This window comes from Ammodytes marinus, assembly GCF_949987685.1.
Source record: "Ammodytes marinus genome assembly, chromosome: 3".
Classification (NCBI taxonomy): domain Eukaryota; kingdom Metazoa; phylum Chordata; class Actinopteri; order Uranoscopiformes; family Ammodytidae; genus Ammodytes; species Ammodytes marinus.
This window is the reverse complement of record NC_137232.1, coordinates 28594321-28622164: the sequence shown is the minus strand read 5'-3', so window position 1 is coordinate 28622164 and position 27844 is coordinate 28594321. Positions and strand designations below refer to the sequence as shown.

The following is a 27844-nucleotide window of genomic DNA, read 5'->3' as shown; positions in this document are numbered from 1 at the left end:
TCTGTGTGAGCCAGCTTTGTGTCTAGGTTTTGGATGTGGAACAAGCAGGTATGAGTGGTATCATAATGGTTTGGATTTGGTTCCAGAGCCTGCTGGAAGGTGCACTGTCCAGGGCAAGTATTTGAAAAGCTGCCCAGCAGCGATCATGTCTGGTTTGGATCATTAGCCCAGTCAGAGTAAAGGGAGAAGAACCACCTGGGTAACCTCAGTCTGCCCTCTGCCAAGAACACCAGCAACAGGTCCAACACGGGAATATGGCTCGTTTCTTTTTCTTGTTGTTGACAGGAGACAGCTCTATTGTGTATGCTATGGGGTTGCATGTGAAGTATGTAAAACCAGCCATGTGCATACATTCTGTTTCATGTGATTTATATAGTTTGTGTCTTACTTGATCAGTATAATTGTCATGTTTTACGTTGCTTTGTACATTGTGGAACATTAGTCCTCTATCTAAATTCTAAACATTTCCAAAACTGTGTATGTGTTAAAGACATTCGCAGGTACATTGTGTTTCTTTTTCACGTTGACATTTTTCTTAAACTGAAAAACAGCCTACTGGACCTGTGTTTTGGCCTTAGTGCTAAACTGCTGCAGCAGGGCCAAACAGCTGTGCTGTTTGGGGCAGCGGGCCATAACTAGATAGATGTTTTCTATCTGCAGTGGAATTTATATGAGCCTGGGGTTACAGGCCCATGAATGGGCCCTGGTCTGTTTTGACGTCACCTCATCAGTGCACATGGGACAGACTCGTTAAAACTGGGACACACCATCGCCCGCATGTATTTCAAAGGGAACCCAAGTTCCCTTTGAAGGTCCAGAGTGTGGTGATTTGAACAATAGACAGATTTGTTTGACTGCCACTGTAGACATGGACTCTACTCTGCACCACTTTAACATCTATCACAGCCAAACAAACAGGCAATACTTTAGGAACACTGAGTTGAATAAGTCAACATTACACTTGAGACCACAAGATTTCCTGTAAAATAAGTATAAAATAGCACTATGCTGTCATACAAAACTGTCGAATTTCCTGAAACGGTAATCTTCATACCACTTAAAACGCACAGCAAAACAAGCATAGTGTAAATTGTAGTATAGGATATTAGTATATAGTGCTATTGTATGTCAATGTTATGTTGCATAATATTCATGTAAAAACACCACACACAATCATGAAATCTTTGTTCACATATATTTTATAACATTTTTTAAGTACATTAAGTACATATTAGAAATAGAAGCTACAGTTTATAAAACCTTTCCAGCAGAAATCATTGATGGGCCAGCATCAGCCTTTTTCTCTCTCGAGCAGACAGGTCTGTATAAAAAAAAAAAAAAAAAAAAATCGCTACATTATTTGTCCTGCGCTACCTTTAAATTCCCATGAAAGCACCAGCTGTCTGCGTCTCTTGTCCTTTATAAAATATAAATTATTGAAAAATATTCAAAATGTTTGTGAACTAAATACAATAAAAATGATCTCATAACAAAAATACAGAGACACTATAAAATATACAAAAAAAACAACAACATCCAAAACAAAAAAAAAGGTTTTCCTTCTTAATCCATTCTGAGATATGTATATGCCACAAACTACTGGTGTGTATACACTTGCCCGACTAAGGTTCATTAATACTCAAGAAGACCTGCAGTAGATTGTAATCTGTGACATCTAATAATATTATATTTCCTGACAAAATTATTTTCAAAATATTAACAATTTACGTAACAATGTTTTTTTTTCCTTTAGCACATTAATCTTATGGAACCAACCATACTAATGGGGGAAATAAAGACAAACTTTTTCCAGGGTACTGACAAAATCTGTAAAGCTCTCTCTCTAACATAAAACACTGACAACAGAAAACAAAGCCCGTACAAAATAAGACATTAACATGCAGGAAAAAAAAAGTACAGTGCAGCTTATTACTAATGAATCTGTTGTATTTTTTGGGTTAGGGTTTGTGAGACAGCGCTTGACGAAAGTGGGCCAGCTTTGTTACCAACCAATCATTTCAAACATCTCTTTTCTACAGTCAGTGGGAAAACCCGAATCAGCAAAGGTGTTTCTCTGTGTCCTAAAGCTGTGTGCTTTCCAACAAATAGAAAAGATAAAAGAAAAGTCAACATAAAAACATGAAAGAATACTCGGTCCCTGTCTTCCAACATTGAGGACGATCCCCGTAAGCACTGTGGCCAAAGACCTCACATGGGTTTTGGTTATTATTCCTGCTTTAGTCTCTTGCTTATTTGTGTTAATCTGGGTCTCAATAAAGCATTATGAAATACAATCTGTACAAATAGACATCTCAAAAAAGCTATTTTGTCATTCGTATGGGTAACATTCAGCCACTGTAAACAATAACATTGTATTCTAAGATGATTATTCCACTTTGGCATTTCCCATAAGGCCAGTGTACCGCCACTGTTCCCACTGTTCGGAAAGGAAACTGCTGCCAATTTGCTCAAGCGGAACCAGTAACTCTTTATGCATGTATGTTCTGAGCAAAACTGCACACATATACTGTAGGTGAACTCATACACAAGTTAAAAATGAAATACAAATGTCTATGCTACTAGTCCTAAATGTCGCTATTCCCGATGAGGTTTCAGTTGAAAGCACTAGTGCACCACACTAGCCTTGTAATGTGAACCTCAAAGCAGCGCCAACTTGCATCATTTCTGTCAGTCTTTCTCTACCTTCTCTATGTCCCTTTCGTCTATCCCAGACAACTTGCTACTCTCTCTCTCGTCATTTCTTGTATTCACTACTGCCTGTCCCTTCTGCCTGCATTGTACCTTCACACTATACTGCAGCTGCTTCTTTTACGACCAAAATGTACTGCATGATATAAAATAGAAAAAAAAATAAAAAATTATGACATTCTTAGGATTTTGTAAAATCACTTCAACGGCTTCACTTGTGATTTTATCATATGGGCAAAAAAAAAAGACAAGACTGAAAAACAAGACTTCTAAAGCAACACGAACATGGACAGTGAACCGACAAATTATGCATCTAATCTGCACATTACACAACTCTTCTTACCAAAGACTCCTGAATTTCCCCACATAAGATTGTCTACAGTTTGCTAATACTGGTGGTGTATGCAAAAAAAAATAAAAAAAAATGCACAAGTTTCAGTCACAATATGTGTCTCTAACAAGGTAGCAAACATGTACGTAAAGGGTGAAAGCATCAGTTTCAAAAGCAACGGCTACTTTCAGTTGTCTGTCTATCAGACACTCTTGCTATGAGTAATCTCAGCGGGTCCTCACACCCTACAAACGCACAGCGGGGCCGGCATGTCTATAGTGTTGTCTGATAACGAATCAGCACATTTCAGTCAAAGGCTCCAAGAGATACAGAACAGTTAAACGTGGCAATCTAAATGTTTGGTTCCACTGCAATACCTTCATTGACAACAGAAGAAAAAAAAAAGGTTTTCCAATATATGCCTGGTCGATTTACATTGGGTGTACAAGACATCAATAACATAATACTGGCACAAGCATACGCTCCTCAAACAAATCAGAAACAACAGTTTTTGGTCCAAGCTGAAAGCTATCTCTTTGCCACAGAGAAACAGTGAGCATGTACGGAAATATGACATTACACCTTTCTTAGTTCAGTTTTTACATTTTGGAAACCGCTTTTTTTTCTTTTCTTAACTTTCCACCCGCTCTCTGCTTAACCCAACAATGTAATTGATCATTTTGAAATGTTCACTTTTTTTTAGGTTCTCTTTCAGACTTTCTGTCGCGGTCCTCTGGTCTCCACGTTTTTGCTACATAGATAGATCGGAACCTGAAATCTCTACGATTGCACTCCATCTGCCTTGAGCTGCTAAATAATATCGGTACACATAACACATATGCACGCTCTCACACACACTCACACGCACAAACACACACACATCTCAAATGCAACAGGGTATGAATACAGGCTTTTGGCATGTGCCTTTCTTTTTTAAGACATGGTCCGAGAGACAGGAGCTTGAAATAGACAAAGACCATAGTCATTACAAACATTTTGGTCCCCCCCAAAAAAAACAATACTGGTTTTCCGACTCTATCAAACAGTTAAGACCACTTTAAATGAGCCACAGTCCATGTGGCACCTTGACTTTCGTCTTCACTTCCTTTGTTCCTTTCTTTGCTTTTCACTCGTCCGTATCGGGCTTTACGTCCAACATTGCATGAAGCTCCTCGGGCGTGTACCCCAGCAGGCTTTTTAAGTCACAGACAAAGCGGTAGACGTAGCGTTTCCCTGATGTCTTGTGGATGATATTCTTGTCGTAGTAGTAGCGTAGGCCGCGGCTCAGCTTCTCATAGTTCATCTTGGGCTTGTTTTTCCTCTTGCCCCACCTCCGAGCAACCTTAAAACAACAGGAAGGGATAAGAGGGTCAGGATGATTCATAAACTACTGTATTGTGAAGGTGGAGTCAAAGAATCTGGGGAACGCTTGTTTGTCAAAATCACTTTTTGTCAAAATCAGTGAATATCTCCATGCAATACACTACCTGTACGTATGTGTGTGTGCTGAAAAAAAATCCAGTGTAAATGCACAGCCTAGGCTCCGTAAGCGGGCATGTTGCTAGCTACGGTTGGCCCCTTTTTGTTTGCATACCAGTTTACAAAGCCTAGGCTGTGTATTAACACTGGATTACTGGATATTCACTGTTCTTGATGAAAAAAGTGATTTTGACAACAAGCGTTCTCCAGAAACACTGACTCCGACTTTAAGTGCAACACTTGAAAACTAAACTCTACTAATGCCAAATCAGCACAGCTAGCTAACCCTTCCAAAAAAAATAAATAAAAGATTGATGGAGCTTAACAAGACATGCAACACGTTTTCACAAAAGTCAGAAGACATCTTGTTCATCTGGCTAACTGCTTAGGACCTCCCAGCCTGTGTAGCAGTGACCGGCAGGGCCGCGACCTCTCACCTCATCTGGGTCAGAAAGCTTGAACTCCCAGCCGTCGCCTGTCCAGCTGATGAAGGACTGGCACGACTTGTCGGTCAGCAGCTCCAGTAGAAACTGCCACAGCTGGATGGGGCCGCTGCCTAAGAAACACACGGGGAAGGGACAGACAGTTTCCATTAAAATAAGATACACTGTACGTGTATATAGGCGTTTACACTGAGAATTGTCAATTGACATTGTTGCTGGTTTGGACAATGGTTGGTGTGTGGATTTAAATAAGATAAAGTGTGACTTCCAGGGGGAAATGTAATTAGTATCCAGACTCAGGGTACAGCCTCAATTGATATACTCTTGTCCTACATAATTCAATGATCCAACACACTGTATCACATACAATAACAATACACTTCATCATTGTACGATGATGCCAAATGAAACCTGAGTGTAGTAAGTGGAAGAGGAAGATTTTCCAGTGTGACACAATGCATGAAAGGGCAACATTTAAATACTCTTAATAAACTCAAAGGATGCATAAAGAAGTCAAATCCTGGTCCAAAGGAGAAATACATTGTTGTTACACTGTAAACTTCTGTTATGTGTGTAAATGTTAAATAGGCATGCCAATTATTCACTTATGTCTGAAGAGGGACAAAGTAAACATTCTTATCTGGGTCAGACTGAAACACAGCAATGGAACCAAATGTGCGCCTAAAATACAGTCCCATTCATCACATCTTCTCTTGTCTGCAAGTTACCCTGTGTCTGCAGCATGTGAATACCGAGCCTGTGTCTGTATGAGTTCCATGCTGATGAAATCACTAGTTTAAAATTAAAGGGGGCCTGCCTTTAGGCTTCGGGAGCACATCTTAGGGACTTGAATACAGACTGTGTGTGTGTGTGTGTGTGTGTGTGTGTGTGTGTGTGTGTGTGTGTGTGTGTGTGTGTGTGTGTGTGTGTGTGTGTGTGTGTGTGTGTGTGTGTATGTGTGTGTGAGAGAGAAAGATAGCGGTTGCTAAGTCATCTGAAGTGTTACGATAGAGATGATGAATAAAGAGTAATGTAATAACCGGTAAAAATGGAACGCCAGCGCTAGTACAAGAGCGTATTACATTACATGTCGTGGAAAAATAGAGGGAAAGCAGCAGAACAAAGATAACCAAGAAAAAAAGTTTCATCTTATCTCTGAACTAGATTCATTGCAGTACACTTTAATCTGGTGGTTTTTCAGCTATACACACTATAACCCACCCACTTTTTTGAGGCTTCCATGTCGATATCACACCTGCCTATGCAGCACACGACGCCTCAGCAAAACTGAAGACGAGCAAAAAGTCTGTTACCCCTCTCGAGTGCCTCAGAAAAGACCAAACGTACCCTTATATACACAACACAAACACACGCTTTCAGGGACGCAGACGTGTGGGCTGAACACTTGAAATGGTGCAAGCGCTCTTTTCCCTCCTGCTAGGGATCGCAGAAGGTGCATGACAACAGCCAGCCCGACTTTGGAAAATAAGTGGCCGTGCAAAACACTGGGTCTCTTTCAGACAGAAAAGCTTTGACTCGCATTCCAAACGTCTGCTGCTACTGTAACAGCGAGCCCACATAAGGGCGATATATAGTGCCCATTTACCAGCCCCTCCACCCCCTGTGCTCTCACGCCAGAATGTAGGCGACCGTTTGACAAAAAAAAAAATAATAAGTTTCCAAAAATATGTTACAAGTCTCCATGCACAATGGGCCTCATTGAAAAAAGCATACAGTGTAGCGAAAGGGTGGGGGGCTGGCATTCACAGCAGCTTTAAGTATCTGACCCGTGGCACGCTAAATGAGTCTCGAGCATGTGTAGCTTTAGCAAGAAAGCCGGGCGTTGATTGTGGATGCAGCTAGGGAGAAGGGGTATGGTTAGTGCTAATGCACAGTGTTTTAACTTGATGAATGACTTAAAAAAAGAAAAAATATTGCCAATATTATTAATTAGATTGTTATGCTTTTGAGGCAGGGAGAGGGAGGAAAGACAAAACAAAGCACCACAACACGGATTAAGAGTTACTTATTTTTTAAGGCCGATCAGTGATACTGTGTAAAGTAGATAGAGGTGCAAAAAGCAACTTGTCACAGGAAACCACAGGAGTTGACGAGTCGAGTTGTCTCACTTATCTCTCTGCATTTTATCGGGCTCCCTGTCCTCACTTCGAGTGTCACCTGTAAACCCGGTGCCTGGGACAGGAAACCGAGCAGAGCAAGTTGTCGAGTAGTCATAAATATCAATTTGGAATTTTACAAAAAGCCTGTTTTTATTTTGAGGTTTGAATCTTTTTTTTTTTCTTTTTTTTTTTTTTTTTTAAAGGTTTCTCTCTCTTTCTCTCTTTCTTTCTTCCTCTCCTTCATCCACCCACACATACGCACACAAACACACACTACAAATCTTTGAAGCACTGCACTCTCCTCACTGCTGCTCACTAACAACAGCCACTGCCGGACAAGTTCTCCTTCAGGAAAATTGTGGTATCTTAGCGTGATGTTTTTATTTTTTTCATCTTCCCCCCATCTTGCCCCTTTTCGCCATTGTGTAAAAGCATTCCCCTCTGTGAGAATACTTTACTATGCATTAGGCTGGAAAACACTTGCCACACTTCCACACATGCGCTCATTTTGGAGTCATCTATCCTCTTGTGATAACTGATACATGGTCAGACGTCATCCACAGTTATCCAAAATGTTTATCTGCTCGTTCCGGGAGCTCTATTTACATCTGACGACATCGGCTAGTGTACCGTATTCATTTTGATTGATTGATTTTTAAGTTTCTAATTTCATTCCACTTCTGTCACTAGAGGGGCTTTCAGACTGTGTCCTACCCTTTAGTATGTGATTACATGTACATTATGACATCTTTTTCCAAGATCATTACGAATGAATGACTCATTGTTCTACAAGTGCCTTTAGAAATAATAACCATACGGATGACCAATTATCTTGTGCATACCAAGTTTGGGACAGTCGGTTCATAGCTCATGTATGCATTGTTAATGACATTGAGAAATATTCTTGGAGATCCCCCTTTTTTTAAATGCTGGCAATCTGGCAGCCTTGTGACTATAATTTAAACACAGCTGAGAAGGTCCACACAAGAGCGTTAAGAGGTGATTCACTGTCTACACTGTAACTGTTCAGCAGTCATAAAAACTCAACTGGAACTCAACCCTCTAACGGCAAAGGTTTATTATGGATTTTATTGTTTTGCAATGCATGATTTCGAAGCATGTTCATTTGTTGAAATACACTTTAACATAAAGAGACAGTTGTCAAAAGTTATCTGAATCAGTTTCCTATGTGCCTTGGTTTGTATAACCATTGAAGCAGCATTTAAGGCTCAGTGTTAACATACACATCCGGGTGTGTGTTTAAAGTATCAACAGTAGCAGATATGTCATGCACCCTTTTCAGACCAAAAACCATGACAGATGCTAAAATAGTGCATTTGCACTGGAAGAGCTTGCATATATCTCCAAATATCTCATTGAACTTGTATAACATACAAAAATAGGCTCTTTTTGAGCGTGTACAAATGTGAAGATGGCGCACGCGATAATTTTTACTCTGGTGTTATGTGCAGGGGCAGACATCATTTCTATATTTCACCAGCGTTGCTAGGACGACCTGGAAAAAATAGGTTGAGATGCGGGCTGCAGATAACAAGGAGATAGATGAGAAGTGAAGAAGTGAACAAAAGAGTGTGAGAGAGAGAGAGAGAGAGAGAGAGAGAGAGACAGAGAGAGAGAGAGAGAGAGAGAGAGAGAGATACAAAAAGAAAAGAAGAGGGAGAAAAAGAAAAAAGATACAAACAAAATCTATTTTGTTTCCTGTAATGTGCATGACTCCGTCTGCCAGACAGGGTAAAAGGTGCTGTTTTTTTCTTTCTCTCTCTCTCTCTTTTGGTCTAAAAGTGGTGCATTAAGGCACCCATGCTTTTGCAGAGCATCAACAAGTGTGTAACAGCTGCACTGAATGCCATCCCTTATAGAACTGGTTGATGGCACACAAGTCTGAATTTTTGGAGAATATGTCACACATTAGAAAAAGAGAAGATAATAGTCTTGCAAATAATATTTGAGTTTCATTTGCAGAGTCATTGACCAAAATATTAATTGAAAAATACTTGTTAACATTTTCAATTGAGATTTTGATGTCTTGTTTTGGTTTTTTATGGCAATTGAAATAAATTCAAGACTGTGCTATTTGTTTTCATAATGTAGAAAAGTGAATGTCAACATCGAGATATTTAAACTTGCTGGTGGCATAAAGACACGTTCAAGAATATTCAAACAGCAACATTATTATCTATCTGTATCCTACCTCTTGTATAGTTAATAACAATACATTCTGTAACTATAATGCCTGTGACTCCCATGACATTTGGAAAAAGGTAATTAAAATGATACAGCACAATTCCTTTTTTCGGTGTTTGTTATGTGTGTGTATGTGCATTAAAAAAAAAAATCTATGAATCATGCAGCCTATTTAAAAAAAAAAAAAAAAGAAAGAATGCCAGTGCACTTTGTAGAGGTGGCACAAAGCAAACAAGTACAAAGCGATACCATATGAACTGTGACCTGTGGATGTCTCACCTGTGTAGCCTGCCAGTGCGGCTGCCGGGATGACGGGTTTATCCTTGCTGAGGTCTGAGCGCTCCCTCACATAGTCTTTGAATGTGCCCTTGGGCTTGTGGCCGTGCAGGGCGGTGGGGTAATCTTCAGAGTCAAAGCTGTCGTACGAAGGGACCCGCTGCAGGCTGCTGAACGACGACTGGCTGCTCCAGGACTGGGTCAAGCGGTCGCAGCTCTCGAAGCTCTCGATGCTCTCAAAGGAGTCCTGGCCGCCCAGTTTACCTGTGGAAGGAAAAAAAAAGGATGATATGAAATAAATAAATAAACTAGTGTTCAAATGTATAGTAATCATTTAACGCTGTATAGCTATAGCTAAGACAAATAAACACAATTTTTTAAAGATTGACGTTTTTTTTAGGTTAGCAGGTGCATATCACTTAACTGGTTTTCATAATCAGTGTAATATAAAAGCACCACACAAATGCGTTAGAGAAAATATACAGTAGATTGGCAAATACAATTTAGGGAGCTTAAGGTTTAGTTATTTGTTTTTTTTTAAATTGGTGGATGTGCCATAAGCATCTTTGGCTTTAATAGTAGGCAGCTGTTTTGCATCCTTCATCTTTTAGTGGTACTTGTTTTTTCTCCGCTGTATAAACGGCATTGCTACCAGTCGCAACATGTCTACTGTTGCACAGTATATACTGACATACGGCCCAACCCTAGTTCAAGGTGCTTCTTCAATGCATCAGAATGTTAATCTTTATAGTAACTTTTCTGAGGCCCTTGACTTGCAGGAGCAATATTCATGAAAGCGACGTAAACAACCCCTTATGTTTATACTCACTGAGCTATATAGTTCTTCTGTACTGTGCCACATCTCTCTCCATTTCACACCTCATTTCCCTTTTACAACCACCATTTGGGTTTGATTTTAAATGGAAGACAATCACACAAATTGCCTTGCTATTTTTGACCTCGGGGAAAGATAAGAGGAGTCTCAAAATGGGGGAGTCATTATCAAATGACAGATAATGCAGCGCCTCGATTGATGCCGCAAATCTTCAGTTGCTGAAATTGAAGCCACATGTGGCACATCAGCCGTGCTACAAAATACTTTCCCACGTTGGGACGGGACAGCGCGCGGATAAAAAGCTTGGTATGTGTGATGCAAAGGGGGGGGGATTGGATCTCATACCTTGCAGGCAAATGCTTAGAGCGTGGGGTAGGAGGCTAGAATAGTGTACATGGTTGCATGCTATTCATTTACACAGCTGGGGATTTGTGAGAACAAAATCCTAGCTTTATGGCTACAAATGTAAACCACGCTGCTAAATCCTCTGTAAACTATCACTGGGAGAGAGAAAACAAGGCTGCGCATTGAGAAAAGCAAACAGTTTCATGAGAAAACCCCCCACGCTTACTAACGGAGGATGACACCTCTATCTCCTTACCCAGAAGAAGAGTCGAGGAAAGGAGAAACAAAAAACGTTAAGGTTACACCACATGATATGTTTTACATAAAGGACAGGCGGCAAGAGAACATTGTGGCTTTGATTCGTGTTTCACCCTGACAAAAACAATAGGGCTTTCTTGTTTTTTTCCAACCCAGTCTAGAGTGTATGAGATGGGTTTGCTCGAACCACAAACCAACCAGAGTGCCTGCTTTTCTTCTCATCTAATACATGCACACACACCGCTGTGGCATGACACCATTCTGGTAGCTTCAGCACAATCACACGCATGCACAACACCCACAGAAAACACTAACACGCACTCTTGCATACACACATGCGGACACATTTATCAAAACTATGCTTAAAGGTGGAGTCAGTGATTCTGGAGAATGCATGTTGTCAAAATCACAGTTTGGCAAATCCCCTCACAATCCGCTACCTGTACTTACTGTGTGTGTGTGTGTGTGTGTGTGTGTGTGTGTGTGTGTGTGTGTGTGTGTGTGTGTGTGTGTGTGTGTGTGTGTGTGTGTGTGTGTGTGTGTGTGTGTGTGTGTGTGTGTGTTGCAATACAATCCAGAGTTAATACACAGCCTAGGCTATGTAAACTTGTATGTTGCTAGCTACGGTGGGCACCGTTCATCTACATACCCTACTTTTACATTCCAGTTTACAAAGCTTAGGCTGTGTATTGATACCAGATTTGGTTTCAGCAGACACACAGTACAAACATATAGTGGATCGTGAGGAGATATTCACTGATTTTGACAACAAGTGTTGTCCAGAATCGCTGACTGCCCCTTTAAAGTGTGCTTAAATCTCCACTATATTCCCTCAGAGTGTGTGACCGCCCCCCCCCCCCCCCCCCTCCCCCTCACCTCTGCTGAGGCGTCCCACACACATGTTGTCGGGGGATACCACCTCCTGCTTGATGGAGAAGTAGTCCCCCTGCAGCGGGTTGAGGGGTGTGTCGCGTAGGATGACGGCGGGGTAATCGCTCTCGTACTTTAGCGTCAGCAATTCCTCCGAGCTGATGGGATGGAGGGTCTGGTAGGACTCTGTGATGAAGCCGGGCTCCGAGTATTCAGAGGGAGGGACGCACTGAGCATGCTCAACGCCGTAGCCTGCACACACACACACACACACACAGAAGCGAGTGTGGAGAGAAGAATCAGAAGGAAGAGAAGGGTTAGTTTAAGGAGTAAAAAAAACATAAGAGGAAGATCAATCGTATAGGAGAGTGGAATCATTATCCGTTTTGTGCTGAACTGGTTCCAACTGTGTGTGAGAATAGTGAGTCCATAACAAAACACATCCCTGAGTGTGTATGATGGACGTAATAAATTATTATTATTTCCAATATGTGGTCATAGTTTAATGCTTTTTACTTCGATCAATATCCAAACATTGTATTTTCTTGGATAAAATCAAAGTTTGTATCCCAATATCCAAAAAGTCTCATATCAATCCTTTATTGGGCACTCATTGAAATACATGGAAATGCTAACTTTCAACCCTACATTGTTATTAGAGGATATAACAAGACTATTTGTACTTAACTTTAGAACTTTTTCACATTTATCATTTGTATGTTGCAAATCAAGGTCAATGAAGTTACCATATAGTCAGTGTATGGTTTCTCACCCGTTTAGGGCAAAATTAAATCCCCAATAGTGTATATACTGTTTAAAATGTATATGGAAAAACACATATGAGGATAAAAGAACATTTATGAAATGGTAAAAAAAAATATGTTTTTCCACTTCCATTCATACCTCAGGTAGGCATCTCATGCTATTACACAGTGACTGGCCGTGATAGTGATGAGTACTTACTGACAAAGTAGTCTGAGGTATAACGTGATTCCTGGAAGTTGGAGGTCAGTCCATTGCTGGGGTAATGCTTTGTATCTTCTTCATGAAAAATAGATAGAGAACCAGTGTCAGTGACCTCTTCATTGATTTCTTGTATCATGTAACTGCATCCAGCGTTATCAAAAATTAATGACCCGGGGCTAAATTGTGTCATCCTGTTTGGCTCCGGTTACTATAGAAAATGCCAACATTGTCCTGAATCGGTGCAAGCAGTGATATCACCCTGTGTTGTGCAAATTTCTTTTCAAGTAATGTACACATCAGATAAAAAGTCGCTTAGCCTCAAATCTCTGTCTGAACATCTAACAAAACGCATACAAATGCAATCAGTATATTGACGTGTCCTCAGACCAATGTGGCCTTACCTTTCTGAAGCATTTCTAAATGTTCCCAAAGGATGTCGCCCACAAAGTCGGGCGCTAAGTCCAGGAAGCGCTCCTTCCCCATGGCACACAGGCCCGCTCCGTTCATGCGGAATTTGTCAAAGTCAACATTCTTCAGACTGAACTCGTTCACTGTCCACGCCAGCCACTGCACAACATTGTTTTCCGTCCACTGTCTGGGATCTGAAGATGATGACAATTAGTGATTGTAATATTATCTGTTGTGTACATAGTAATTTGTACAATTTGAAAATGTCACATGCCCGTGTATTCAGACTGATGTGAGTGCACTACGCATTCATCACAACCTGTGACTATTCAGATTAGATTGTATCTTCTTTAATTTCCAGCACTGTGAACATCTGCACATTGTGTATGTTGCTCTGGTTTCACTGTGAGAAAACTTAGCTATTTGGTTAGGCGGGTTAACTATCAAAACCGCCACTGTGGTTAATATATCTACAACCATAACAAGTCTACCAACAGCAAACAGGGAGGCAGCGGTGCATGCAAACAGCAGGTGTAATCACAAGCTAGAATCATAGTCTGCAAATACTATGATTTCACTGTCTATTTGTCTGCACTCCCTAGATGCTGCAGTCTGACACAGGACTGAAATGTATATAATGCAATGTCAGGCCATTTCAGGAATAACTGGGTTTCTGTGTGGATCCTTCCTAAAGATGCCTTCACTAAATGATTTAAAGCAAAGCCCGGATGTGAACTGATCTAATGAGTGTGCATGCCTGACATGTGACTGCTTTCTTAAGGGCTCAAAACTGATACAATTTAATTTCCGCCCAATGGAAATGTCAACGGGTTCTAATAAGACTGCACACATGTCTATCAGTCCTACCTTTGGGAATCCCCAGCCGCTGCTGTTCCTTTGTGAAGCCGCTGAATGTGGCTTTCAGAGCCTGGGACATCATCTCTTTACTCCCTGGAGTTAGCAGTGGGACGTCTCCACACTCCGGATCTGCCAATCACAAAATGACAAAAAAAGAACATTGATTATGATGTTATTTTGAGAAATATCAATATCTATTTCATTTGGGACTGCAATTACTAGTATGCTAATAGTACATACTGCGTTAATTATTATTGACAACCCAAGCCGCGACAACATCCTATTGTATTTCATGCCGATAAAGCTTACTGAATAGGAAATTTAATTGAGACAGAGAGGGGATGGTGGGAAAGGGAGACTTGTGATTGTGGTTCAGTTAGGTTTACACACACACACACACACACGTACAAATGCACAAACGCACAAGAAAATCAACAAAGTTCAGTATCAGATCATGATCAACAACACGGCTCAACAATTACATCCCGTCTAGACAGACACTGCCTCCGTATCAGAGCCAATCTATTTAAACAGGAGCTGTCACACTGTCGGATCTGAGCTGTTTAAAAAACTGAGGAAGCACTGCACGTCACAAGCACAAGCACGTTCCCAAGGATACACTTGTGAGAATGCTTTCAGCATAGGCTGAATAGCACATATACTGTATATATACAATTGCAGTTGTTTGAACTGGGAAGGTCATCCAAGTGACTTCCAAACACTTTTTTTTTTCTCTCTATACAATTGTCTACAGTTACTCGTATTTCAGGCAGCAGGGTCTTAAGGCAAATCCCCCTCACCTGGCACTCTGAATAACAAAAACACACAGGTTTATTTACCAATATTACAAACACTAAACTCTCTCCTAGTCCTACCCTGCACATCCTGGGTGGGAGAGTAGCGCCTGGTGCCCATCAGCGCACACCATGACCCCTGCTAGCCCTCCTGCCATGTTGCCCCTGCACAGTGGGCCTACTGTCACCGGACCAAGCATTGGGGTCAAACATTCTGAGAGGTCAAGGGGTCGAGGGATGGGGTGATGATGTCACTGTGGTCGCTGGCGGGTGGCTAAAAGCGTTAGGGGTTTGGGGGGGGGGGGCTGTCTGAAGGGGGCTCAGTCACACACTAGGCCTACTGTTCTCCGCTCACAGCCAGTGGGCAACCCAGTGCGGAACAGAGCTCTCTTTGATGGCTTTAAACAGTGCCTGATGACTCGCACTCATCTAATTAGATTGACCAGGCTGCAGAAGTATGGGGGTAAAGGGGGGCATGGCAGGAGGGGACGATAAAAGGGGAGAAAGGGGAAAGACCCCCGGGCCACTGACACTATGCTAGAATAGACTGCTACAAGCTAATCCAGACAAAGCTCAACAAATGACTTGTAAAAAAAGACAGAAAAAAGGGCCCCATAGAGTTCCAATTGACTGATATGCCTCTATCATTCAATCTGCATAGGGCCCGCACTCATCTACACAACAAAGACAGACATATATCATGATCTGTAAGAGCATTATCTTGTCTAATCAACTTGGGTGGGTTAACTGCGTAAGGCTAAACTTCAAAGGATCACATCAGGGTTTCTTTGGAGGGGGTTTCAACATGTTAAGGTGCACAATCGAGTGGTTCAAACAGGATTGGATTTTGGCAGAACGTCATTCTCTTTACGCTCATTCTTCTTGTCTGTCATGTCTCCAATATTGCGTGCCAATACAATTCTCTATAACACAGATCACAAAAGGCTTGGCCTGCAGGCAAACTAACTGGCAACGAGGAAAAGTTGTGTCACTCCTCTCACAGCACCACCATTGGTCAAACCCCAGATGTTCTGGCATCTCCACTTGCTTGGTGGTTTTTATCTGCCAGCAGTACACTGAGGGCAACATACAGTTCATGCTTGTTTTCACCACTCGCTGACGTGCCGACCTTGTCTGGAATGCACAGCAGCTGTCCCTCCTTCGCCCATGTAACCAATGTCTGTCTGGCTGTTTGTAAAATTAGGTCTTGCAGTTTCTTTTTTTTTCTTCTTTGCCTCTCTTTTTTTTCCCTCTATTTTCTCTCTCCCCGAAAGAAATCAACCTCCTAACAGGCCAGAGACAGAGGGCAGACAAAAGCTCTTTGCTTCTTCATGTGATTCAATTAGGACTGTAATAAAATATTGCTCCGTGTCACACTGGTGAACAAACAGAAAAGATTTCCATTCAAGTCAGAAGCACAAGGAAAGGTGGAGGAGCTGAGAATAAACACTGGTTTTAAATTCTCACCTAAGACCTCTATTAAAACTATTGTCAGAGACAGCTCAGTTCACACATTAAAATAAACCACACAGTTTCACAATGAAAATGAGAACTGTGTGTGCCATCTTTGTTTACAAGTTGCTACTGATGGTAAGGTTGTGTAAGCCTCTGCTGGGCTCGTTTTTCTTTTAAGCGGTGTCGATAGTGCAAGCGAAAACACACCCGTGTTGCAAACTGAGATGGGACTGGGGCTCAGACAGTCTGCGCTTTGATGTGAAGGCGGAGGGCCAAATGCAGCGGTTTATTTAAGCTGGATCGAGTGGAGTTTGTCTGCACTTTCGAACCGTTAACGCCACTCCCTCTCCATCGCTTTTATCAGCCAGGCCCCGCCTGTACTTGCCGACACAGACTCAAACCCACTTTAGCACTAAAACCTCCATCAAAGAAAGACACTCAAAACCATTGTGCATGAGAATCACCATTATAGGCACTCTAAAGAGGCAAATATGTGAGCCATGGTTATGGGGTTAGGGTTAGGGTTAAATTAAAATCTAAACAATTCACATAATATCTTTTGTTTTTATATTGAATTAATTGTCTCTATAGTTCAAAGTGGGACGTTGGGCAGCAACTCAAAGCAAAAGTATTCTACGTTTAGACTGTTAGGTGACAGTGCAAGAGTTTTTACAAAGACAAGTCATACAAGTCAACTTTATTAATGGTATGTGATATGTATTCACATTGTTTTTTTTTTCTTTTTACCGAATCAAATTCTTACAAATGTTAAGATACAAAGAAAGGCTGAAAGGCAGACGTGTGACGATAATAGGTCAGTTTCCATAGTGAATGATCCATATGAAAGTTATCTGCGGCAGAAGCTAATGTACAGCGTGCATCCATTAGCGAGAGAGGCGAGCTCGGATCTCTAGACGATCTCTAGTAAATGATGAAGTCCTGATAGGATTTCAATGCCTTCGAGTCCCATTACATAGAGAATGGTCAGTGTGTGCCGAGAGTTAGAGCATCCACAAGTCATCACTTTCCACATTAAGACGGTGCGGGCCTGTCCACAAGATGAGTCCCATCCACTTAGCTCACGATATGTGGGAGTGGGTGTAAATCACATGGCAACATTATGGCTTTTGCATTTCACCAAATAGGACTCGGAGTAATATAAAAAGCGCCCTAGAGTGAAAAGTAGAAAAATTCAACAGATTTCTATTAATGACGCCCAAGGAATAATAAGCGCATCTATTCTAAGAATCCCAGTGATAAAGTGAGACTAATGTTTAGTCTGGAATGTACAGTAAAAGGTATTGATCAGCCACTCCTTCTCTTGCCATGATATGAGTAATGGACATACTGCTGCTGCTGCTGCTGCTGCTTAGTGGGATGATGATATGTTCCCCTAGGGAATCTCTCCGACAGACTGTGCACCTCCACTGCCCTGCCCCTTGTGATTGGAATCCAACATTATACCAAGAAGAAGGCTCTATTTGGTTATTTAACTGACACACCAAATAAACACACATATACACACACACAGCCAGTTAGCCAGTTAGCCAGAGCGTTGGCGTGAAATTGGGATTTTTGCGACTCTGCATGGGCCAAAGTCTACGGGGCTGGGACAGGCAGGGCAGGGTTGGGCTGGGAAGGGGACGATAAGCAATGGAGCATCTCTCGTGGGTGAGGGGAGAGACTGAGAGGCGGAGGGAGGGATGGAGGGAGGGGATGACTCACCACCAGCCTGTAACATGAGCCCATCACAGAGAGAAGAGAACCCGGGGGTGGGCACAGCGGAGAAAAAGAGTGAGACGGAAGAATGAATGGGAAGGTCTGTCATAAAGATCCCTTCTCTTCCCCGTTGTCCCATCAGGAGTGACATCACAGTGGGATCAGTGCCATCTCCCAGCCTCTGTTAGAGACTCGCTTCATTCATAAAGCTGCCGGGCTGCAGCTTCCTCGCAGTAGAAGTGATGCAACCAGACGAGCGGAGCAGGCAACCAGACCCGGCAAATAAGGGGACAATATGCTTTCTATCATGCCATTGAGCTATATATAGCTCTATAGAGTGTATCCAATGAGTGGGTGTGTGTTGGTGAGGGGAAGTGAGAGACGCGGCTGTGTGGATGACATTGTAAAAGCTATACAAAGCTGTAGAAAAGACGTGAAATACTTCAGTCAAATTCAGAGTCATTTATTTATATCAGTGTCAAAGCACTTTGTATTCCATGCATCCTTCTCTATGCCCTTCTAGCTGAGTGTATGGGGGGGAGGGGGGGTGGGGGTTCAATTGCAGCCAAATAATTTCCTGGGGCTAAGTTGCCACTTCCTGAGGAAAGCGAGGTGAGTTGTGGGTTCAGGTAAGGGTCAAACATTTCAGAACTATACCACAAAGGCCTCACACACACACTCACACACCCTTCCTGAATACCCCTACATGCATACAGGTACATATCATCGGGATCACAACACAGTGCAGGGAATAAAATGAGAGGAGGTCTTGGCTACTTGCCAGGGGGGCTTATAATCGCCTCTTTAGGGCAGACCAGAGGTGACGGCGGTATCTGAGAGTTCCTTTGATGGAGATGCGTATCTGGACCCTTGGTCTGAGAACGCGGGGTCATAAACCTGGTCGACATGAAGGGGGCCCATTCAGCGCCACTGGGTGATAAAGTGGTGGCTGAGGGGCTACAGTGGAGCAAGAGGAGGAGGGCAGGGTGGCAGTCTGGCTTTGAGAGGGCTGCTTGTTCAGACAGCCACTCCACTGTTTTGATTTCCATCTCAAAGCCAAGGACCAGAAAGAGATGTGTAGGCCGTGGCTCAGGCTAACGTGAGCGTGGTTTTATACATTTAACTTATATAGTACCCTCTGAGGTCTAGGGGTATTTTCTCCGATTTTACATACTTCTATAAATACCTATTTCAAATGTGCAAGAAGATACATTATACCAAAGTGTTTTATATGGAAATGTTCAGAACACATTAGGCCTTTGTTTTCTGAGGTCTACTTATGTCCTAGACCATTGTGTATATAAATAATTGGCTACTTATTTCAAAAAACATTTGGAAATTAGACTGAATGAAGACTTTGAACCACATATAATGATTCATGGGATGTAGGCTATACTAATAAAAGAGGAAGCATCACAAAATATGTTTCAAACAAACCATTAAGTACATATAAAAACAATAATAACAAACCACTTTCACACTATGTATATACTCTATGCACAATTTACAAGCTAAGTGGTAGCTGGGGAGCTTCTGGGTCTTGCTTCTCACGGTGTTTTCTAAGCCTGTAAGGGACTGACAGTATCACGAGAACATTCCCCGGAAACAGGAGGACCTCTAGTTTGAGATGATGTTTTAATTTTATTTTTCAGCCACATCTTCAGGGAGATATTAATAAAGATATGCGCGCACGCAGAGGGTTAACACTATGTTCATATATTCATAGATTTCTTCATACATCTAAGCTCCTTGGTGTTCAATCTGTTTAATTGTTCTTGTGTGTCATGTGTTCTGTGTATAAGACAACCTGCTGCTCAAACAAATTGCGCCAAAGTGGTTTGAATTTGAATTTGAAGAAGCAAGCTCAGACCTATAGACCCATAAGCTTGCTCCAGCGCAGCACAGTTGTACCCTTACGAAGATATCTATCAGGCAAACAAGGAGGACCATCCCACAATCCTGGGGAAATGGTGCTGAAACACTAGTTTTATTCTTAGGCCTTCACCACTGGCTTCTGGCTGCCCTCCTGAAGCACAAGCCTGCGGTGGTGTAAAGCAGCAGTTGTACAAGACGAGACCACTACTGCTGACATCTGTCTTTAGCCCGTGGAGCTAAAGTTGTCCGGGATCATCACCACCACAGACATAGCGGCTACTGGAGCAGACAATAAGTGAGACTAATACCCCCGTAGCATGCCTTGCTGTCTTTTTTTCTTCCACTCCCTCCATCTCCCAAATCATATTAGCTTGTGATGTAAAAGCGCATTAACTCTTCTGTTTATGCCAAAGTCTCGGGCGCTTGATACGACATTACCTCCGAGTTTGAGATGATACGCGCCATCGCCCACAGACGCTAAGCATATTTCTTTGCTAAAAGCTCTATGGAAATTCTTGCGAAACGAGGGAAACAGAGGAGAAGGCCGTTTCAGCAAGATTTGGCTACTTGTTTGCTCATTTAACTGCTTTGTTGCTCTGTGATCTTTAACAGTTGGGGCAAAAAGGCGTGTTTTTTTAGGTATGTCTCAAGCATTAAAAGGTTGAGCAACAGCAATGCAGTTCTCACAACAACCTATTGCACAATCTCCGAGTTCTGTATTCCTTTCAGACGGAAAACGTGAATAATATTGAGGGAAAAGGCTTAAAGATCTGACAAATCTCCCAAAACTTTATAGTTTTCCTCAACGTCCATATATGTTAAATATTTATAATGAAAGCACTACTCAGTCCAAAAAGGGATTTGACTGCCTGGTTTTATCCATCAGTGCTCGGCATGAGGAGGAAACAGGCGAGTGCACTGTAGTGGAGAGTGCAGGTGGTGTTACCATAGCTGTATCCAGGCTATAGCTGCCTTCCCAGGCTCCATCCATGTTGTAAACAGACAGGGGATGCTCTGGGGGAACTGTTTAGGCCTTAAACCAAACACACAACATATCTGACAAACAGTTTACTCTCCATGTTGCATTTTTTCCACAAAACATGGAGCCTGCCCCATTTTGAGTCCAAACTGATGCATTCCGCAACCAAGTTCCTTTGGATGAGTGTGAGTTCCGTGGGACGTTACACAGCCGGGACGTTACACAGCCCCCACGTTCACACCCACACACACACATTGATGGAATTGTATGCTACTCTCACCATTCTTTTTGTGCAATAAGCGTTGTAGTGGCTGGGTCTAATTACACATCACACATCTTCTATAAGAGCTTGTTGCTTGTTTGAAGGCAAGCTAAGGGCGACAGATGGATACTTGATAAATACATTCCCCACAGACCGCACTGTTTTTCATGTTGCGTGCCTCACATTCCACCTCTGTTTTACAATCGCTAATGTGCTTCTCACAGCTTTCTTGTTTTCCTCTTATGTGACCAAAAAATGACTCGTGGTCTAAGTGGCAAAATGGTTTCAGCCTGAGATGATGAATTACCCTTCTATTTTAAGCTCCATGGCTACTAGGAACATTACACATCAAACATCTGGCCACATCTCTCTTCCTTTATCTTGTTTAAGATATGTGTGTTATTCTTAATGATGATGTGAAACACCTCAGTTTTGGCTGACTTTGCTGATTAAAAGATGTCAAATTGGAACTTGGTAACTGGAAAGTTACAACTCAGTGTTTTGCAACAAGAGATGGAAGTGATTTCCAAAACATGTGCATATCATTGCAGATGTGTGTACTAATACTCACCTTCTCTTCTCTATCTTCCCGCTCTGTCCGTTTCTATTTCTCTCTCTTTAACGCACACATACGCACACACAGACAGGCTGTGACTCACTCCATCAATGAATGACTGGCCTTCGTGGGGATATCATGCTGCTTCATAATGTGACTGGTCATGATGAAAGCAATGACCATATCTTTTAAAATTCCTGCTCAAAATGACTCAATATGTGTCATTGCTACCTTGTAACTATGCAGAAAAGAAACATTATCAAGGTGGCAAACCCATCATCACAGTCAGCGTGAATTTATGTGAAGCCAAACGATAATTTTCCATCAACTGAATTCCATTTCTAAAACCCAAACATTGTCATAGTCTAGTTTTCACTATGTTCTGGACATGTGGGCAGACAAAATAATCTAGATTATTTTACTCTCATAGCCAAACTCCAAAGGCAGCCTAGGAAACGTACACCTCATCCTACTCCATGTCTGCCAGAACACAAGTGCCTCCCATTTGACTGTCATCCGCCAAATTCTTCATAATCGCCATACAGTCACACCTATACAGGAGAGCCAGCCAAACACACCCTTATTTATCATTATTTGCTTTGGCCGGCCAAATCAATCAGTACAACTCCGATGACACAGGTCTAATACACACAAAGTCTGTGGCTGCTGCTGTGACCCATTTGTTCGCTTGATTACAAAAACAGTTTGCTGACTCCAAAAACAGGTGGCGTGCAGAAAAAGGCAGACAAAAGATAAAAAACAGGGGAAGAAAAATCTGGAACATACACTGAACAAAAAAGAATGAGTGACATGGCCTCATTGAGGACAGCTGAAAAAGTCTGTGGTTTGAAACAGACCTGCAAACCTGCCTTTCAGGACAGCGGACTGATTCTCAAAGCAGCCGTGTGTGTTTTCTAAACTATAGCCCAGTTTCCATTCCACTATGGGAAACACAGCTCCTAAAATGTGAAACCATAAAAAATCAGAAACAGCAACAAGAGAATAGAGTAAAAAAAAGCTATAAAGCACTCAGGACCATGTTGAGATGCGTGGGTGGTTCTGGAGCCATTTTGGGGCAGGAGCAGCAGTCAAGCCAGTTAGGGTTCAGTCAGAGTGGTGGTGATGATGTAGGAAAGGGGAGAGGAGAGGCCTAACTGTTCTGGTAGCAGACACCAGTACTCCAGCCAAGCAGACAGCCAGTGCCGTGTGGTGCAGCAGGCGTCTAGTGCCGTGACTCAGGCATTACAAACAAGGAATGACTGGGGAAGGGATAACGTGCACTCACCAGGAACTCACTATTTCAGACCACATCAAGGAGCCACGAGAGAAGCTCATGTGGCCAATAGAAACACATTGGAAACAAAGGAAGAAACAAATGGAACAGAGGTGGAGGAAGACTAGAGTAGGAATGGTGCGAGTGGGTGGATTAATGATTGAAAAAAAAGAGTTGTACGTTACGTAAACAACTTTCTCCAACCAGGGAACTTATTTTCCTCTGTTTTGGTTGATGGTGTTTTTTTTTTTTTTACAAGGATAGGTACTCTGATTATTTTGATTGCTAGTTATTTTTGAGCACATCTAGGACTATTCACTACCATCATTCAGACCACACCTTTTTGGAAGGTCTCTCTCTCTCCATCCCTCCAACCCTCTTGAACCCTTTGTCTTTCTCTCTCTCTCCGCCATATGCTTTCTATCTGGCAGCCCGCTGTATCTAGTGCTAACACGCCTTACTTTATGACTAAGCTTTATAAGCAGAGATTAAGGCGTGTGTAGTCACAAGGGAAGCGCCGAGATAGGACCCACGCAGTATAATGGTTTTATGTTTATATGGGCAACACAGCAGATGACGTGCTGAATGAATGAAGGAGCCATGAATGAAACGCTGACTGAATGGGGGGGAATATCTCATTGACTGTAACACAGTGGCATCAGTGAAAAAAAGACAAGCTAATTGGGGGAACATCACAAGACAGACAGCTACCTCACTGGTGTCCGCCCCAGTCTGTTGACATGCCTGACCAGCACAGGGAGGCCCATTAAGGAAGCCGGTATCTGTTGCCCCTCTAGGCACAGACATGGCCTGGTCAAACCCATCCCTAATGGCATACGGGTGATTCACTGAACACTGGACTGGACTAATCAGGTCTTTTTGATCTGGCAAACCGTATCGTCCGCAGATTGGTAAAGAAGGTGCACACCAGATGAATGAAAACTGAGTAGTGACCGGCCTGTTCTGTTTGGCTGATCCATTGACAGACCACATCAAGTGAAAGCCTGGATCACCCAAACAGTGTTTGCACAGCTGCCAGGCAAGCCACGCACACCCTCAAACATTGGCATATATTAGAGTGCGCTACTGAAGGAGTGCTGACACAAACACACCGAAGCAAAAAAGAAAAAACCCAGAGGCTTATGTAACACCCTCCGTTCTAGCACAAGTGACCCCTCTCCACAATATACCAACATGGTGAGGCAAAGGGAAGTCAGTGAAGCCTTTCTGGCATTGGCCTGTGTGTGCTTGTGTGCATTCTGTACGTGGCGGGGGCGTGGAAGGAGACACCTTATAAGGGCTCTCAGCAAGAAGCATCAGGAGGCCTGCCAGCTACAACAAGCAAGCAGCGTTTTTGATCAGATAAAAGCGAGCCTCCCACTCATGCTCCTTCTATGCCTCCATGCATGCCACCCAGCAGGGCATGCTCACAAACATTCCAGTCAGTCACTGAACCCTGACCCCACAGGCCTGATGAACGGAGGAGGAAAAGTGAAAGAGGGTCGACTCAATCAAGTCAAGGACAGGCAAACTCTGTGTATTGTAAATGATTGACAACTTTCTTGAATATTAAATCTATGCTTGGATAAACCACCGGACAGTGTTACTTGAGTTTAATGTTAACACTCAATAGGAACTTAAGCAATGCAAGAGAAGGAGAAAAAAATAAGACACTTGTGCTTTCATGCCCTCAATTTCACAATCTAAGAACACCCCCCAAAAACCTGTACCGGTGAACAAGTGGAAGAAACCACAATAATCTGAGTTACATTCAAGTAATTGTGGCGTACCAGACCTTGAATACGATAACCGAACGGAAGAATAAAATCTGCATGGGACTTTAGATGCCTTTTTTGGGTGCACCTCTCTGACCCTGGCAGTGTGCGAGGGCTTCTATAGGAATGGCCTCTGTTGGAGAGAGAAGGGACCGGCTTTGGGTAAGCTGACACTGGCTGCACTTTTGTGGCAAAGGAAAACAAACAATATATAGTAAGGTGGGTTAGAAGCCACTGAAGCCCGTTGGTGGATTATGTATGCATGTTCTCGCAGGTGTTTGGAGAAAAGGAAAAAAATAACTAAAGATGGTTCCCCCAATACCATAGCTCTGTGTATGCTGGTGGAAAGCCAGGACAGCCAAGTCCACTGGGACAGCTGCTATACTTTCATAATGCAACACATAAAATAAAAATGTATACTGGCTTTGTATGGAGCACTTAAATCTCTTCCAGCAAGTTGTAAGTAAAAATGGCCTGTCATGGTCATGTACATGCCTGCAACATAGAACATCACTGTTGTGCCTTATTAGAATTAGGAACAGCCATGGACATCGGCAGTAAACATATCATGTAAGCATGGTTCTACCAAATAGTGAACAGTGTGTGTCTGTGTTTCGGTGTGTTTGTGCGAGAGAGAGAGAGAGAGAGAGAGAGAGAGAGAGAGAGAGAGAGAGAGAAAAGATATGTTGAAGTTTGTGAACTGCTTCTTGGCAGCCTGGATTTGACCCGAGTGCGCCCAAGTGAGCGTAAGCAGGAGCGAGCATTGCAAAATGGTTTTGCAAGATAGTGCTACGCTTTGGCAACGTAACTGCAGCTGTCAGCACTTTTTTTGTGCGAGTTTTGCGAGATGTGTATGTGCAAATCTAGGCCCTCTGCAGGTACTGACAGCAAGGCGAAGGTGGTTAATGTGGTGAGTCACAGCCCCCTTAGTGGGTCAACACTAGCAAATTAGTGTCACATTTCCATGATGCATAAGTGCATCTCTCAATGCCACCTGAGCTGCAAAAGCACAGGGGGATTAGTTCACGTAAATAGCTGCTAAATGCAAATCGTCCAAAACATGCCACCGCGTGTAAAATCACTCTGTGTAATACAAAATAAAATGAGAAGTGAAACCACACACAAGGTTTTGAAAGCCAAACACAAACACAGCTTACGGTTGTGTGGGCTTCCCTGTACAGTACGTGCCCATGGACTACCCCTGGAGCGTGCCAAGTCTTCCAGGCAATGGGGTCAGAGAGGCAAGCCTCAGCACTGCAGATTCATCACCTCAGCCCTGCCTCTCCTTCCCTCTGGAAAAGTCAGTTTTCAAACCACTGCGGAGGAGGGGGGAGTCGGAGAGGAAGGAGAGGGAGGTAGAGGAGACAGTATAGGGGTTGGTGGAGAGGGGGAATGATTAGGCACTGCTGCTGCCCGTCTCCCAATGCCGGCCGGCTGGGCACAATGCCCTGGCTCCCCCAGTATACTGCACTGTGAGTGAGTATAGGGTCAGAGAGAGAGAGAGGATGGAGGTCCCCAACTGACACCAAAGCAGTTATTTAAGAAGAAACATGTACATCAAAGCTACAGTATCAAATGTCAAAGTGTGTGTCAATGGTCAATGTGAGGCCAACACACATCCAAAACAGAATGTGACAACATATAACTGATTAAAGGGAAAAAGTAAGTTTGGAGGGGAAAACAAGGCAATTAGACTACACCATGATGAGTTTAAAGCATGCATAGCCTCTGAAAGTATCCAATCTACATGAAAGAATATCACAACATTGAACATGTCACAATAATAGTTGTAGGCTGCGAGCTAAACAGTTTCATGAGTCAATTGATGTTACCCACATGACATCATTAAATACTTTTCTGATAAAAGTCTACTAATGTAAGAATTCCTGTTCTTTCTTGCTGGCCCTTGTTTCAAGAACGCTACATCTAATAGTAGACTAGCCTACATTGCAAAGGCATGCCGGTCAGAGTCTGACTCATTCAACATGAGTACGAATCCCATTCTTGTTTTATAGGCTATTTCATGACTGTAGAGCCTCCGGCGTGATTTTCCAGTATTTTCTTTCTCAAGGGTTGCGTGTTGTCCAATATTGAGCAACCAACACGTTCGTCGTTCAGAACGTTATGTCCCACACTTAGCGCATCTAATTAGTATCATCACTGTGGTTAACATCAACGTAATCCCCCCCACCCACCAGCTGGATATGTTACAAGGGAACATTTAGGAGTAACGTTAGTATCGTGTTAGCTGTCAAAGCTCTCGCAGAAACAGTTGCATATTTACTCACCGTCCATTTTTTCAGCCTTTATGATTGTTAACGTCGGTTTCATATCGACAGCTGCCGTCATGATCATCGGACCAGTGTGACTTAATAAAGCCGCGTCCCTCGTTTATTCTAACAGCTCCACACACACAAAAAAACACAATATAAAGGGGAAAATCTTCTCTTCCTCCTGGAGCCCCCGGTCAATTCTACTGGCTGATTTCTAATTGAAATCTGTCCTCTCACACCTCCACACAAAAAAACCCAATTCAGTTTCTCTTACTACCAACTTATCTTGTTCTTTCCCTCTCTCCCTCTCCGCTACATGTACACACACTCCCTCTTTTCCTCGTTCTTTCTCACTCACTCACACACTCACTCACTCCTTCCCCTCTATCTCTCTGGCTAGGGGCGTTGCAACGCACGGAGCCGGAGTGCGACGACAGCTGAAAGGGGCGGTGTTTGGGACTGACTTGCCAGTTGATTCACAATTCAATTACAATGCCCCTCCCCCCCCCCCACACACACACGCACGTTTACCACCTCCCCCGTGCCTCCCCGTGTGAGAACCTACTTGTACCAAGACCCCTTCACGTCATAGGAGTCTACAAGTTCCCGCAAATCACTGGGATGAAAAAAGAAAAGAAAAGGGAGAGAGCTGCTGAGTAGCCTGAGAAATAACTGTAGTAATATTTAATCGCACACTATTGCCCACATTTGTCCATTCAATAACTCCACTATACCTTATTTTGTAACAAAGAAAATAAGGTTATAATAGGCCTATCATCA

At 42.7% G+C, this 27844-nt stretch overlaps 1 protein-coding gene across 1 annotated transcript; it reads right to left on the bottom strand.

Moving 5' to 3' along the window:
- Positions 1-1238: 1238 nt before the first annotated feature.
- ets1 (v-ets avian erythroblastosis virus E26 oncogene homolog 1) lies at positions 1239-27400 on the bottom strand. The gene is made up of 8 exons (XM_080053470.1): positions 27080-27400; positions 14113-14232; positions 13239-13439; positions 12835-12912; positions 11878-12123; positions 9567-9827; positions 4957-5075; positions 1239-4382 (listed from the first exon to the last, which is right to left on the bottom strand). Exons 1-8 carry the CDS (start codon positions 27144-27146, stop codon positions 4167-4169), a joined length of 1308 nt encoding a protein of 435 aa, XP_079909596.1. The 5' UTR covers positions 27147-27400; the 3' UTR covers positions 1239-4166.
- Positions 27401-27844: the final 444 nt, after the last annotated feature.